The 16,508-nt window shown below is 35.2% G+C and overlaps 1 protein-coding gene across 1 annotated transcript in view; it reads left to right on the forward strand.

Moving 5' to 3' along the window:
* LRRC9 (leucine rich repeat containing 9) overlaps positions 1 to 16,302 on the forward strand; it is a 122,779-nt gene extending 106,477 nt beyond the window's left edge. Inside the window, exons 28-33 of the mRNA XM_058567041.1 lie at positions 462 to 679; positions 5,060 to 5,128; positions 8,861 to 9,001; positions 13,622 to 13,766; positions 15,230 to 15,398; positions 16,263 to 16,302. Of these exons, the coding sequence (XP_058423024.1) occupies positions 462 to 679; positions 5,060 to 5,128; positions 8,861 to 9,001; positions 13,622 to 13,766; positions 15,230 to 15,398; positions 16,263 to 16,302 (782 nt within the window). The remainder of the gene's footprint in view (positions 1 to 461; positions 680 to 5,059; positions 5,129 to 8,860; positions 9,002 to 13,621; positions 13,767 to 15,229; positions 15,399 to 16,262) is intronic.
* The last annotated feature ends 206 nt before the right edge of the window (positions 16,303 to 16,508 follow it).

Here is a 16,508-nt window from a genome sequence, read left to right on the forward strand (position 1 = left end):
TCATATTTGTTTACTGTGGCTATGTGCAAAAATATGTTGAGAAAGAAATAACAGCATAATTAAGGTGTATCCTTCAACTTAACACAACAAATTAGTTTATTTTAAGAAATAATTAGATATACCTATTAGAATAATCAGATATACTCAGTCAGCACATCTTTTGTACATGAACTTCTGTTAATACCAACTATTTTAGCATTTAATTACTAAACAGAGAGATTGGGTTAATTTGTACATTGTGTACATCACATTTAATCTTTCAAACATCAAGGAAAAATTTCACCAAATATCATTTGAGGATAATGCTCCCTTCTTGTAAATTACATTTCCATTTCTCCTTGGAAATATGTTCTTTTTAATACTTTAAAAAATCATTTGATAAAAAATATTTAAATGAAGATAGATAACCTTTTATTCAGAAAGTTTGGGTTTACTTGACATAGCATGACATCTTTTTTCAGGGAATGAAATCAGTCAAGTTGAAGGGCTTGACAACTTAGCAGTCCTTCAGGAATTGGTAGTGGACCATAACCGCATCAGAGCATTTAATGACAGTGCCTTTGCCAAACCAAGCTCTCTGTTGACACTTCACCTGGAGGAAAACAGACTACGAGAGCTGAGCAGATTACAACCTTTGGTAAAACTAGAGAAACTCTTCCTAGGATATAATAAAATCCAGGTATCATTATTTTGGTTTTTGTTATGAGATTTACAAGCCTTGATTCCTCTGAACATAAAGCATCCAAACACACCAATGTAAATTTTGCTAGTGTGATACTTATTTATATACCATGTAAATATTCTGTGATGCAGAGGCATATAAATACTCTGTGATGCAAAGATGTCCACCCTTCTTCTAGACTTATAAACCCAATCAACCCACATGCATCCACCAGCTAATAAAGGTTAGCTCTAAATGTTCTAAGGCTCTTCTCAGCGAGATCTCTGAGAGATCTCATTTCTTCCTGACTGCTCTTGTTCCAAACTGTTTCTGCATCTCAATCTCAGACTTCCTTAGGCCCTTTAAACTTGGTATATGTACTTGGTCTACTTGACATTTGAATCAACTCCCAATAAGGGACTTGGATTTGGCTTTAATTCCATCTCTCCTCACTCAAGTCTTCCTTAGATAGCATACTGTCTTAGTTTTACCTGCTCAGAATTCAACCTGTTTCCATGCAGCTGAGCCAGACTCTCTCCTGAGACAGCAGATGAGAGGGTGGAAGGTATACATAACTTTATAAAACCTTAACATTTGTCTTAGTGTTTTGATGATGATCTGTTAGCCTTCCCTTTACCGATTTTACTACTTCTGTCTATACCTCTAAGACAATCTCAAAGACAAATTGAACTGTGGACTTCCCCTCAAGGGCAGGGACCGAGTCTATATTGCCCACATTTGTATCAGTATATAGCTTAGTACCTGATACATACTAGATACGTGATCAATATTTGTTTGTGGCTCTACTTGCTAGAGTTCAGGGAGCTTTTTCTGGGGTGATATAATAGCCTGTTCAAGGCTAGAAGGAAATCATGAACAGTGCCCTTTTCTACATAGCAACTAGGAATTATACATACAGAGAAAAATGGCACACAAGTAATTTATCCAGGTTCAAACAACATTCATCTGAGAAAAGCCTGCCCAAACTGGCAATGATTCTTCCAAAGCTTTATCCAGAAGAAATCTAAATTAGGAAAATTGCTATCCTATGGGAAATCTTTCCAGTGATAGCAACTGAGCTAACATAAAAGATTGTCAAATCAGACTTACATGAATCAGAGATCTTACCCACTATCAAGCTTTACTAATAATTTCAAGGATACACAGGGTCTGCGACATTCCAGTGGCTTCTCAGGTCCTTTCTTTCTACATCTCACGTAGTCTACCTCAGAATAAAATATGGGATCTCCAAGTGAGATTCTGTGGGGGTGATCTCATACAACAAGGGAGTGTTTCATTTATGAAATATCTCCATTTTGTACTTGAGCTTACATGACATTTTATAGGGAGCCGTGCCTGATAATTCTATAGATTCCAGGTTTATTTACTATAAGCAGTCCTTAACCAGAACATTTCATAAATAGGGACCTTCTTCTTAGCAAATATCATTGGTCTATTTGACAGAGCATCTAGTTACCAGCATACTTACAAGGAGATTGGACCAGGTAAACTGCTGTTCCCCAGGAGTGTCCCTGCCCTACTTCCCCACCCTCTTACCCTGCTAAGGAAGTGAACAGACGGCAGATCAGCTGATAAAGCAACTTTCTCCCCAGTAACTTAAACAGGATAATGCCCAGTCAAGCTTATTTATTATCAAAATTTAACATAGCTAAAGGACAATCTGTATGCTAAATCATGGGAGATTATGCATATATCATTTAATGAAGAAGTATTGATTATTTAATGATCAGCCCTTCTTTTTTTTATCCTTGAAATGGTATTTTTCACTGAATTTAGATAAATCGTTTTACCATTAAACTTATTCTAACCACTAATATTATAGTACCTTAATATGACCATACATTTAGCTGGGAAAAATGAACTGAAAGCAATAAGATTAAGTTGGAGATTCTGTTTAATTCTACTGAAAATATTACGTTCTTCAAAATTCTTAACTCTCAATTCAAATTTTCTTTTTGGGAGAGATTTTCTCTCTTGATTCATGCCAACATGGGTAGGCTGACACCAGCATTAATTTCCACAACTGGACAATCAGATTATAACCTTTGGGTTGATAAAGATTTATAGGATAGGAAGAAAAAAGCATAGAAAATTTAGCAAAACAACAATACTTCAAATGAAGACATATGCAGTCTCTTATTAACCTACTAGGACTTAGTAGGTCTTATTAACCTACTAAGTCTTTCATAAGCTGCATATCCTTGATAACAGATTCCAGTGTGAAGCTTCTGACTTAGCCATCGTGACCAATTATGTAGATTTGGAAAATGTAGATTTGGAAATTGTTGCCTATAGTCTTGCTTCTGCAGGAGGAATCTCAGAAACACAACTGAAAGATGAGTTATGTAATTCAGCTTTATAGTCCTGTTTGATCCCTGTGTCTAAATGATTCCCTTCTGTGGCATCCTACAACTGTGTCTACTTTTAAACATCTCAGTGATCCCCTGGGGCTTGAAATGACCCCAGGAAATAGTCTATTGCTATTTCTTGCCCTAAATGAAAGGCCCCAATCCAGGCTTAACTATTATGATGATTGCCATATGTGCTTATCCTGACAAAGTACTCAAAAGATGTCAACCACTGGTATGCTGGTTAATGTTTTAACAGCTAGCCCTCCAGGGGAAAAATGTCCTAATCAATAGCATTTACCAATTTCCATGGTATAATTTCTTCCACTATAGCCAATTTCAAGCTAAAACACCATCTCACAAAATTTCTGAAAATTTACCAATCAACTTTTGTGAGCCAGTAGGAAGTAACTCCAACACGCCACTATAAAAGATACCCTATATTAAAAATGGGAAGCCATCAGCCCTCTTCCCCCAATTATGAATATATTAGTTGGCTTGATGTCTCTTTGAAACTGTATACCAGCATTATCCTCTACAAATTTAACACTCTGTTTCTTTTTTCTTTTTTATTGTGAGGAAGATTAGACCTGAGCTAACATCTGTCGCCAATCCTCCTCTTTTTTGCTGAGGAAGACTGGCCCTGGGCTAACATCCGTGCCCATCTTCCTCTACTTTATATGGGACGCCACCACAGCATGGCTTGACAAACAGTGCATCGGTGTGCGCCCAGGATCCGAACCCCCGGCTGCTGCAGTGGAGCATGCATACTTAACTGCTACACCACCAGGCTGGCCCCGACACTCTGCTTCTTATATTAACATTTTCCATGAGAAACAAACATTTAGATTAGAAATATTTCACTAGTGAACACTGCTATCCTCCATTTAATTTGAGAAAATAACGGAAGACTTTTTACATTTCTATTCTTTCCCATCAGGCTTTTGTTCCACAGATAGGAACTGCCTGTCGGTCAAAATACGCAATGTCTCTAGAGATAAGTGTCAGAGCTTTTTCAAAGTCCTTTATGATATTTCCAAAACCAAAATAGTAAAGATTGGTCATTTTAAAAATCAAATTCCAGGGGCCACCCTGTGGCCTAGTGGTTAAGTTTAGCACACTCCGCTTCAGCGGCCCGGCTTCGGTTCCCAGGCACAGACCTACACCACTTGGTGGCGGCCATGCTGTGGTGGTGACCCACATACAAAATAGAGGAAGATTGGCACAGATGTTTGTTCAGGGTGAATCTTCTTCTGCAAAAAAAAATAAAATAAAAAGTAAAACAAACAAAAATAAAATTCTATTTTCAAATGGTCTAAAATAGGTCTAAATTTTTTTATAGTGACTAGATGAATTGGCTATATGTCTACTTGTCATTCCAAATAAGAACAGGAGCATATCAATAACTTTGTTTTATTACTATGAACTAGCAACAACCTTAAGCTGAGCTTATTGCGTACATTTTGTCAGAAAGAGCATTTTAGAAATATTTTGAAAAAACTAAATTGTGTTTGCAAACTTTCACCAATGTTAAATAGATAACACTAAATAATCCCATCCAGGAGGGAAGGCAACTCATTCAACTAGAGAAATAGTTTTTCAACTATATATATTCCCAGCAAATATATCAGGATGTGGTCCATTCAATATCACATGCTCCTTATGGTTAAGGTTGTGTTTAACATGTCCCTTTGAAATTGTTTAAACTGGATTCACCTTCTTTTCCACACTTCTGGGTCAATCCTCTGGGGAATTAAACAAACATACTCTGAGTCCTAGAATAGATTACAACTTTTCTGAGAAAAACCCATGTTAGAATGTCATCTTTGCCAACCATCTGTTTGGAATCAATAGTACACAGATCTGTCTTTAATCAGCAATACAGAATATTGTCACACAAGCTCACTCCAGAGGATTCAATCATGAGCTAGTTGCACTCCAAAAAGTACATATGATTACTTCAAATTAGTCCATACTTGAAGATGTTAGATCTAACCAAATAAGAAGTTATTGATTAACTTTTGAACAGGACATGGCAGAGCTGGAAAAACTTGATGGTGTCTCTTCTCTCAGAGAGCTCACAGTTTATGGCAATCCGGTGAGTGTGCTCCTTTTCTACTTTATTGATTTACTTATAGTTGTGTATAATTTATTTTTACATAATGTGAGAAAGGATTTACTTTTTTTTTGTTTCCATATGCACAGACAGTTCTCCAAGCACAATTTATTGACTAGTGTCTTCTTCCAACTGATTACAATATAAACTGCCACTGTCATATATAAGAGGGTCTGTTTCAGGGTTCTACATTGTTTTCGTTGACCTATTTGTCTACCCCGTACCAATATTACACTGTGTTAATTACTAAAGTTTCATATTAAGTCTTGATATCTGATAGAGTAAGCACCTCTAACTTTCCTTCTCTTCCACATTCTCTTTTTCTTTCCTCACTGTCTTGGCTATTCTTGGCCCTTTACACTTCCTATGCATTTTGAGAAACAGCTTCTCAAGTTATGTGAGAATCTTGTTGATATTTTAATTGGAATTGCATTGAATTTATAAATTAATTTTGGGATAAATTTGCCACCTTTCCTGTTAGAGTCTTTGAAGGGATCAAATAAGTAGCACCCTTATTTACCTAACGTCTGAACAAATTGAGAAATATGACAGTGGCAGATGGAAGGTGAAAATATTTTGCTTAGCTTAGGGAGAAAGCCAAATGGGCCTTCTAACAGATCCCAGAAATAGGCAATCATGATCACCCAGAAACAGGAAATACTTGACTGAGGCCTTTCCACATGGGAGGAGAGCTTCTCCTGGAGGAGCAGAATGCATTCTTCCAGCAATAAGCTCCTTCCCAAGAGGAAAGAAAGGAACTAAACATGCCCAGATTTATCAGTTAAGTAAGTCTGCTTCCCTTAGTGGAGAAGGAGTGACGGAGTTGAAGGAGCCCAGTAGTGCCACATCACAGAGCTATTCCCACCGAGAAGGAAATAACAATAAGCAGTCTCCCCTAATATTTATGGCATTCATCCTTCCCATTCTTAAACACAAACATCCCTACATTTATTTTCAGTCCTTCAATAAAGATTTAAAATTTTCTCCTAAAAGTTTTAATCATCTTTGGTTAGATTTATTCTGTTGCTTCAATAGCTGCTTTAAACAGTATCTTTTTACATTTTTCTAATTGTTTGCTGCTGGAGTAGAGATTTTTGCATATTACTTTTATCTAGGAACCTTGCTGAACTCTTTTTAGTTCTAATGGATTGTAAATCTTGTTTGATTTTCTCTGTAGACTATCATGTTATCTGCAAATAATGACTCTATTATTTTTTTCCAATCCTTGTGTTTTTTATTTCCTTTAACTTCTCTTAGTATGCTGAGTAGGACCTCCAGTAGTGTTGAATAGAAGCACTGATAGTAAGTTAACCGACTTCAAAAGAATGCTTCTACGTTGTCACTATTAAATATGATGTTTGCTATAGGTTATGGGTAGATAACCTTTAACATTTTAAAGAAGTTCCTTTCTAATTCCATGTTTTTATCATGAATGGACATTGGATTTTGACTAATTGGTAATATAGTTGTTCTCTTTAATCTGTTAATATGTAAATTGCATTAATAGACTCTAGTGTTAAACCATCCCTAAATTCCTGGGATGAATACTACTTGGTCATGTTTTATACCTTGCTGGATTCAGTTTGCTAAGATTTCATGTAGCATATCTGTATATATGGAAATAAGTAAAATTATCCTATAATTTTATCTTCTTATACTATTCTTTTCCAGTTCATCAAGGCTGTTCTTGCTGCATAAAATTAACTGGGGCGCTCTCCCTCTTTTTCCAGTCTATGAATTAGTTTATATAGGAGAAGACTCATGTTCCTTGAAGGATAATTAGACATTATCTCTAAAACCATCTGGGCTTAATATTTTTTGAAGTTAGATTTTAAACTACTTATGCAAATTCTTTAATGGCTATAAATCTAGTTATGTTGTCTATTTCTTCAAAAGTCAGTATTGAGAAGTTATATTTTTCTATAAAATTGTCCTTTTCATCTAAATTTTAAATGTATTGCTATCATAGTACTCATAAATTTTAAAATCTCCACTATATCTGTTTTTGTCACCTTTTTTATATCTAAATTTGTCGATTTTGCTTTTATTCTTTTATTCTTGATAAGTCTTGCTAAAGATTTGTCTATCGTATTAATCCCTTTAAAGAATCATATTTTGGTTTTATCAAGTATATTATTTCTTTGTTTTTTATCTCATTAATTTCCATCCTTTATTATTTCCTTCTTTTAGTTTCTTTGAATTTACTTTTTAAAAAATTCTTAAGTAGGATCCCTAGCTCACTAATTTTCAATATTTCTTCTAAATGAATCAATTTTAGGTTATAAAATACTGCTTTAGCAGCATCCTAAAAGTTTTGATATGTAGTATTTTTCCTGTTCTTTAATTCTTAAAATCTACTTTCCAAAAAAGATTTCTTCTTTAACTCATGAATTATTGAAGTATATGTGTGTGTTAATTTCAAACCTATGAGGCATTTTTAGTTATCTCTTTGTCATTTATTTCTAATGTTATTACATTTTAGTCAGAAGAGACAGTATATTTGTATATTCTTTGGGATTTATGAAACTTGCTTTGTGGCCTAGAAAGTAGTCTTTTTTTTTTTTTTTTTTTTACTCAATTATATGTCTTAGAGATCTCTCTCCATTAAAGTATATGTATCTACTACATTAAAAAAAATAGATTGTTTATTCATTCCCCTTTAATGATAGTTTATTTCTTTCGCTACTACAAACAGCACTGCATATCTTTTTTGTGTTGTCAGTCCCTAAGATCACCCCCACATTCAGAGATTTGCTAGAGGGACTCATGGGACTTAGCATATAGTTGTACTCATAGCTAAGATTTATTACAGTGATGTAGTGAGGATACACAGCCAGGTGATGAGGGACACCTAGCAGAGTCTGGCAGGAATCCATGTACAGGCTTCTTTATGCTCTTTTTCTCCCATGAGGGGTCATACAGTGCACACTCTTCACCCAGCAACAAAAATGCAACGACATGTGTGTTATGTATCTGCCCAGGGAATCCCATTAGACTTAGCATTCAAGAATTTTGTTGGGGGCTGGTCATATAGGTACCCTATGCCTATCACGTACCAAAATTCCAGACTCCCAGAAGAAAAGCAGGTTGAGCATAGATCATATTGTTTGTGTAAGTAGTCTAGGCACAGTGAACTAACCCTATCAGTTAAGGAAGGGTGGGAACACTCCCAAAATCCAAGTACCAAACACTAGTCAATATCTATCCTTGTAAGCAGACCCTTCTAAAGATAACAGCCTCAGGCCTACTATGGTAACTCTTTCTACACACCTTCTTATGCACATGCAAATATTTTTTAGACACACACCTACACACACACGTAGGTTGACACTACGAAGTGATGGATAATACAGTTCAGTATTGAATTAAATTGGGTAGTGCCTATGGGAAAAGATCACATAAGTTTCAAGCTAATTACTTTTAAGTGAAATTTATGATATAACCCTACTCAGTTGGGATTGCCTGTAGTTAATAAACAATATTATATACTCTAAAAAGAGACTAAACCTTCAAATGGTAGCCTTGGTTTAAAAAAAAAGTTATCTTCATTTAGCATAACAGGGAATTGAGAAGTCTTTCAGAAAGGGAGCTCATATTTGTATCATCTAATACTATAAATTAGATATTATCTGTCATCTTTGCTGCCTATGGTAAATTTTCTTTGAAAGAAAAGGTTTTTTAAAGGAATAAATTTTTATTTTTAACTTTATTTAGATTTGTAGAAAAATGCTACATCGCCACATGCTCATATTTCGACTGCCTAACTTACAGATGTTAGATGGAATTCCTGTGAATTCAGATGATAGGGCAAAAGCTGAATTTCACTTCTCTGAACTACAAGCAAAGAAAAATTTGGTAATAATTGTATTATTTACACTTTTCCTTTTAAAATATATAAATTATTAGTAAATAAACATTATATTATATCTTGTGCATTTTTACTTAAATGTTTAAACCTGGGCTATAATGTCTTTATAGATTACTTTAGTGTCTATTTAGTGATTGGCAGCTTGCTCTAGTGAATAGAGCACACACACACAAAAGCAAGGGAAGCCCCTTTTTCTAATAACATACTTTGACAAAGCAAATTATTTAAAATCTGTGTGCCTCTTGCTCAATATGAGCGATAATGCTAGAAGGTAAGAAACTATAACATATCACTTTTATAAACAGAAACTAACAATAAAACTCTTTCCACTTAGCAAATGGGAAGGGAAGGAAGGAATTCTGACCTCAACTTTGTGGACTGTGTAGTTCATCTAACAAGAAAGATGTGTGCTTCTTTTCTTGTATATTGGCAGAATAATTGAGCCTTTTACTCATGAACCCTAAAAAGATATCTGACCACTGTAGGAAAGAGATTCGAGAAAGAAGCCACAAAAGTATATCATTAGGAAATTCTGTCATTGACCACATGGATTCTTTATGATTATCCTCCAAAGACTAAATTTAACACAGAAAAGTTATGGTTTTTGAACAAAGAAGTAACATGATTAGAGCTGTGCCATTGCAAGGTTTGAGGAAAAAGAGGCCGGAGGCAGGGAAACCAGCTAAGAGGCTTTTAGAATAACCCAAGAAAGAGAGATTAAGTCTAATGGGATTCCCTGGACTAGGGTGGGGCAGTGGAGATGTGAACCTCTGATGTAAGTGAAAACCAGAGAGTGAAGACATTAGTCAATGACAAAGATTCTTTTAAAAGTTATATTGAAGAGGAAAGAGATAAGACTACTGTAGGTGCTTTCACTGAACTCACTAGATGACCTGATACTCTATTCCCTCTGTAAAACAAACAAACCCATTCCCAGAGCACACTGAACATCTGATACTAGGAGGCTCCTCTCTAGTCCCCCTCTGCCTTCAACAACAGATTCACATATTTATCAAGAGTTGCCTGTATTTTTTCAAAAACTTATATCAGTTCTTTTACTTTAAATAAACAGATACACTATAAGTGCAAATTTTTAAATTATTCTTTCTATGTTTCTGTGAAAACCAAATGGGATACTTTGGAAAGTCTGAATAAAGACCAATCTCACACACACACACACACACACACACACACACAGTCAAATTAGTTTGGGAGAAAAAAGCCTGTAAAATATGGGAGAAAATTATAAAAATTCACACAAAATATGTAGGAAAATTATTTTTAAAAATCTAGAAAGATTCTTATGTTCACTTTTTCTCCACGTCTGTAAATTCTTGCTACTTTAAAGAAATCAAAACTGTAAATTGTAGGCAAAACTTTAAGGGTGGCTTTTTCTAAGAACAATCAGATAAAATACCAATCAAGGGATTCTTGCTTACAGAAAAGGCCTTTGCCCTTCATCAAAAGATTGGTGAGTGTATTTACTTCTATGTTTTAAATTTTTTTAAAAGATAAATATGAATTATACATATAATTCTTAATTATTCCCTGACTGTTTAATTAACCTTGACTTTTTTTGATAAACCAAGCGGCTTCTATTACAGTAGCTGCAGAGACCTGCGAGACTTACAGTTGTTCAGTGTTAAAGATTATCTACGTTAGGCAAAGGAAATTGGTTCATTTGTGGGTTTTATCTACAAAAATTTTTCTAAAAACTATGCTTTGTGGAAAAAAAAAGTCTTAGCTACTAATCTGTATGATATAACTAAGAAAGAGCACCATCTAATGTCATCTACTGAAATTATTGTCACAGGCACCAATCTTTGAAGAGAACAAATAATCAAATAAAATGTAGTTCAGTGATTTAAGCCTCCTTTCCCTTTCTCTATTTTATATTGCTGGAGCAAGTCACTTCTTGCTTTCAGAAGTGGAAAACTAAAGGAAACTTTAGTTTCCTATTGCTGCTGTAACAAACTACCTCAAATTTAGTGGCTTGAAACAATACAAATTTATTATCTCACAATTCTGGAGGTCAGAAGTCTTACAGGACTAAAATCAAAAGTATCAGTAGGGCTGCGTTCCTTCTGGAAGCTTTAAAAGACAATTTGTTCTTTGCCTTTTCAAACTTCTAGAGGCTGCATTCCTTGGCTCATGGCCCTTTTCCAGCAACGGCATCACTTTGACCTCTGCTTCCATCATCATAGCTTTTCTGACCCTCATCCTCCTGCCTCCCTCTTATAAGGACCCTTATGATTGTATTGGGCCCACCTGTACAATCCAGGATAATCTCCCCATCTCAAAATCCTTAATTTAATTATGCCTGCAAAGTTCCTTTTGCCGTGTATGGTAATGTATTCACAGGTTTTGGAGATTAGGATGTGGACCTCTTTTTGAGGGGGGCATTACTCTACCTACCACACCACATATGTGAGGGCTCCAGTAAGAGACCTATAAAAATTGTCACATTAAAATTTATAAATTCTAGGGCCAGCCCCATGGCTTAGCAGTTAAGTGCGCACGCTCCACTCCTGGCGGCCCGGCTTTGGATCCCGGGCGCGCACCTACACACCACTTCTCCAGCCATGCTGAGGCCGCGTCCCACATACAGCAACTAGAAGGATGTGCAGCTATGACATACAACTATCTACTGAGGCTTTGGGGAGAAAAAAAAAAAAGGAGGAGGATTGGCAATAGATGTTAGCTCAGAGCTGGTCTTCCTCAGCAAAAAAAGGAGGATTAGCACGGATGTTATCTCAGGGCTGATTTTCCTCACAAAAAAAAAAAAAAAGCAGCTTAAAATTTATAAATTCTATTTTAAGGTAATGTTGGCTAAATTTGGAAAATTACATATAAATTACACATAAATTCACTAAATTACATGTAAAGAAATCACTTAGAACTTTAAAGATCCCAATTTCCCTATGTATTTTTTAATTGGTTTAATATAGCAGAAAAAGTACATAAACTCAAATATTAGTCAATGATGAGTATTTCACTAAAGAGTTTGCTGTTGGCTCTTGCTTTCTTTTTCTCATAGAGTGAACTCAGGTCTTTCCCATTACTATACTATGATGTTGTCTTGAGTGATTCTAGACACCTATTCTTGCCATTTGAATCAGTGCCATTTACAAGAATTTAATTATCTTTCCACTTATTCTATATGTAAACATTTTATTTAAAAAACCTGGGGGGGGCCTGCCCAGTGGCATAGCAGTTAAGTTTGCACATTCCTCTTTGGCGGCCCAGGGTTCGCGGGTTCAGATCCTGGGCGCAGACCTACACAGCGCTCATCAAGCCATGCTGTGGCAGTATCCTACATACCAAAAAAAGAGAGGAAGACTGGCACAGATGTTAGCTCAGGGCCAATCTTCCTTGCAAAAAAAAAAAAATTTGATTCATCTATACATGGTCAGTAAAATAAAGGGGGTATTTGAAGTCTTTATTTTAGAGATATCTATTTTAAGATTCAATAATAATTTTTACTTTCATGGCTAGAAAAAAATTGAGCCGTTATTTCTTTTAGCTGTTCAGGAGACACAAGAACAGAATACTTTTCAGGTTTATCAGTTCAGTCTAATGTATTTTTCTTTGTTTTAGTTGCTGCTGTTCTTTTTTTTTAAAAGTAGATAAAGAAGGAATAAATGAAATCTAAAGTTGACCTTTAAACCAGAACATTTTGGTGCTTTCAGAACAACAATTGCCAACATTCTAGATTAGTGTTGGGAAGAAACTCCCACAAGGGAATTAGTTAGGGAATTTGAGACTGGCTAGCTTTAGTAAAAGGCCTGATACCTCAGTGCTCATTACAAAGCTGCATTCTTGTTAACACTTACTGAAGTATGAAGAAAATTGGTAATTTTACACAAATGGCAAAAGCCTATATCTCTAAATAAGCTGAATCATATATTCAGAATTCATATTTTTAAAAGTGTAAACAAGGTCAGTCTAAATGAAAACAGAGCAGGCACAAATTTCTAGGGAAACCAAGAGTCTCCAGCCTAAAATACTTCGCTTCTCCATTTGCTGATTCCTGAAATTCTTTTAAAAGCCTCTTAATCCTCAACTAACTTAAAATGTAAACACTATTTAGAGAGTTAACACATTCATGAAAAGTGATTCTTATAAGATGCTTTTCTTAGTTTCCATTTTATTTACTTGTTTTTGAAAAACTAGTTAACTGCAAGGCATCTATGAAGTAGTATGAGGAATACAAAGATGTAGAGGATACATCTTACTGTCCAGAAATTCCTGTTCAGAAAAAGAGAAGAAACGTTACAAAGGAGAAAAGGCTTAATTCTCATTTTCTTAATTCTACACTTACCTTGGTAAGACCCTTTGGAAAGGAGGAGGTGCCGTCACACTAGATCCTAGTGATGAGTACAGTGCAGGCTGAAAAGACACAACATGAGGTTCTGAGGGAGGTGAAGGGCCCGAAAGACTGGCGTTCCACAGTTTTTGCCTCGTACCAGCTCTGAGTTTAGGCAAGCGTAACTCCTGACCTAAAAAATTTGAAGTTAATCATCAAGTGGGGCTTGTGATAAGGACTAAACCTATTGATCTGAGTTTTGGAGGTGAGGTGTTCCTAACTGTTTTATTTTATTACATAGTTTATTCCTGTTACCAACTCTCTTGTGGATGGTGGATCATTTGGCCAAGTGAAAGCTCCTCCCATGAAAATAACAAACGTAATTCTGCCTGGTGGATTTAGCCACTACTTGCGATCTGACTTCACTTTTACTTCTGAAGTTGAAGGTATTTTGACAGGGAGTTTCAGACTGAATGTAAAAACATTAAATTTGAAACAAAAATCTTACTTTGATTTCTAATACTACTTAAAATTGCATGTTTTAAATTTACATTTCCTAAAATTGCATGTTTGTTCAAGTTTCATGTGGCCATTCTGATTTCAATGAGTCTATAGTATTTTTTGGTTCTGCTCAACTACTAGTATGTTGTAACTAAACATTTGCTCACAATTCGAACTTTGTGCTACTTGCACAATTATTTCCTGACATTTCTTTTCAAAGCTTTTATTTCATTTTGTGTATTTCATAGCAAATGACTACTAAGACCAGTTCATTAGTATGTCCTGGTAAAAGTAGAAATCAGAGGTTTAAAAATATTGGTAACGACAGACTCTTGGGATACGAAGGGAATCTTACCAAGAGAAGATCAGACTTTATCCTTGAAACTACAAGTAAAATATTCGTGAAGCTAATGCTAGGGAAGAGTTTCAAGAGGTAGAGCTCTCAAGGAGTGAGTATATTAAAAGAACAGAGCATGAAAATGGTTCATTCTATTATATACATTTTAATTCAGGCTAGATCAAGTCTTTTCCCTAATTCCAGATCTTCACTGAGTATCATTTTGGTGAAATTGGGGGAAGCTACTCCTTCTCTGAGGGCTCCCCTCTTCCATTCCTTTTAATATCCCACTTTGCCTCAGACCACTGTTAGACAATAAAACTGAATATCACAATAATTATAAAATGACCTAAGAGCCTACTAAGAATAGTAAATTGGTCTATGTGATTATTTTTAAAGGAAATTCAGTTAAAAGAAACCTAACATAGTTTACTCTGTTATTTTTTGTTTAACTTATTTTTCATACTTCTACATACTTATGGCTTCAAGGTTTTAATGATAGTGAGAATGTTTATGCTTTGTCCAATAGATATAACTATCAGTAAAAGTGAACATACAAAGTTGTTATTAGTCTCCTTAACAGTACAATGTCATCTTCAGGAATGTCGTCAATATCTTTTTTTTTTTTTTTTTTTGGCATTAGTTCAACCCTGGATTCATCTCTATAACTTCCTCCTCAGATATCTTTCTTCAAGATTCGTTGTGTAACTACATTTTAGGATTTTTCTGGAAAAGTCCTGTAATTTCTTTCCTATTTTCTGACTATGTTGCCCCACGTTTTATTTTGAAAAGTATGGTCACTTTATGTGTACATTTATTATAGCACATAGCTCTGGATATTTATATTTTTAAAAATTACCTAGAAAGAATCAAATTGATTCACTAGCTCAGAGAAATTTAAGGAGCATTAAGTGCTAGAAATATATTCCAATTCTATATTTTTATTTAGAATTTTTAATTCACGTTATAAGACATGTATAATATAAATTCAGCTGAAGAACAACCAAACTTTATTACTTAATTTATTTTATTACTTAATGCTTCTCATTGTTTCACAATTCCTAATTTCAGACCAGAAAAACAAGAATGCAGGGATTCTGACAGATAATCCTCGGAGCATCCAAGCAGAAATAGCTTTTCGGCAACTCAGAGGGATAAATCTCTCTCCATCTCTTTTATCACATCAGAATATGGCATCTCCAACTGCACAAATGTACCAGAGCAACCAAAACGAGGAAAGGTAAAGCTATTCTGTGTTTTAATATCATTTCTCATCGTTTAAAAAAAAAACCTCCCCATATTTGCTAGTCACGTATAAAAACAGGAAATATTGTTATATACTATTATATATTTACTCTGAGAGCTGGATAAACTGTCAGATAACATAAGGCTTCTTCTCCCACATTCACCAAACCTTTCCCAAAGTCCAGTATATTTACATCATAATTCAAAAAGGCTTAGAATTGGCTATCAAGGTAGAATAGTGCTTACCTAGGACTTATGTGAGGGAACACGGAAATAATTACATGGGAACTACTTTTAATTGTATTCACTCCCAAGTCACTTCTAGTCACTGAATATGCAAAGCAGTTCACTTATATTTTGAACAGCAGATAAATTCAACTCTCCGAAATCACAAAGGCCGAGAATTTTGTAAATGCTTCAAACCTCTCCTTATAGTTCCCACTTGCCCTTGCTCCAGTCTGGCCCTAGTGCCCAGCTCACTGCTTAAGAACCTGCTACTTCTCATTAAGAATCCACTCTGCTGCTCAACACCTGTCCCCCTAGATTTCCCATTATCACTTGTCCCCAGCTCTTTGTAGCCAAGCTCCAGCTCTTCTATTAGAGTAACCTGCACAGCAGCAGATCCTGGCTCTTACCCTGCTGACTTCCCTGCTATAATCAGTCATGTCCCACTGAGTCCTCGGGATAACCCAAATTTAGATAGCCAAAAATAGGATCATTTTCTCTTTTGTATTGTTTTTTTGAAATTGTACACATATAGAATACAGAAAGTATTTACTGCAGAATTACCTTAAGTTAGATGATCTATTAAGAAATTTAATCACCATTATTTGACTCATAAATATTTTATTCCTGACAGAATTCCTGGCAGCCACTTTCCAAGATCAAATCGAATGTAACAGCCTAAAGAGAAATGAGCTCACACCAAGAAACCTATTTCTGTTTAGTAGTTGTGCAAAAATTAGCAGACAGTGGTGTTGGAAAAAAACAGGATAATCAAGTTACTTATGTTACTGAAGCACTTCAGTTCCATATGAACATAATCTCTATCACCCTGGGGAATTTTAACATCACCTCTCTGAACCTTTCTTTATGGTTATCTTAA

Source organism: Diceros bicornis, chromosome 24, assembly GCF_020826845.1.
Source record: "Diceros bicornis minor isolate mBicDic1 chromosome 24, mDicBic1.mat.cur, whole genome shotgun sequence".
Taxonomy (NCBI): Eukaryota; Metazoa; Chordata; class Mammalia; order Perissodactyla; family Rhinocerotidae; genus Diceros; species Diceros bicornis.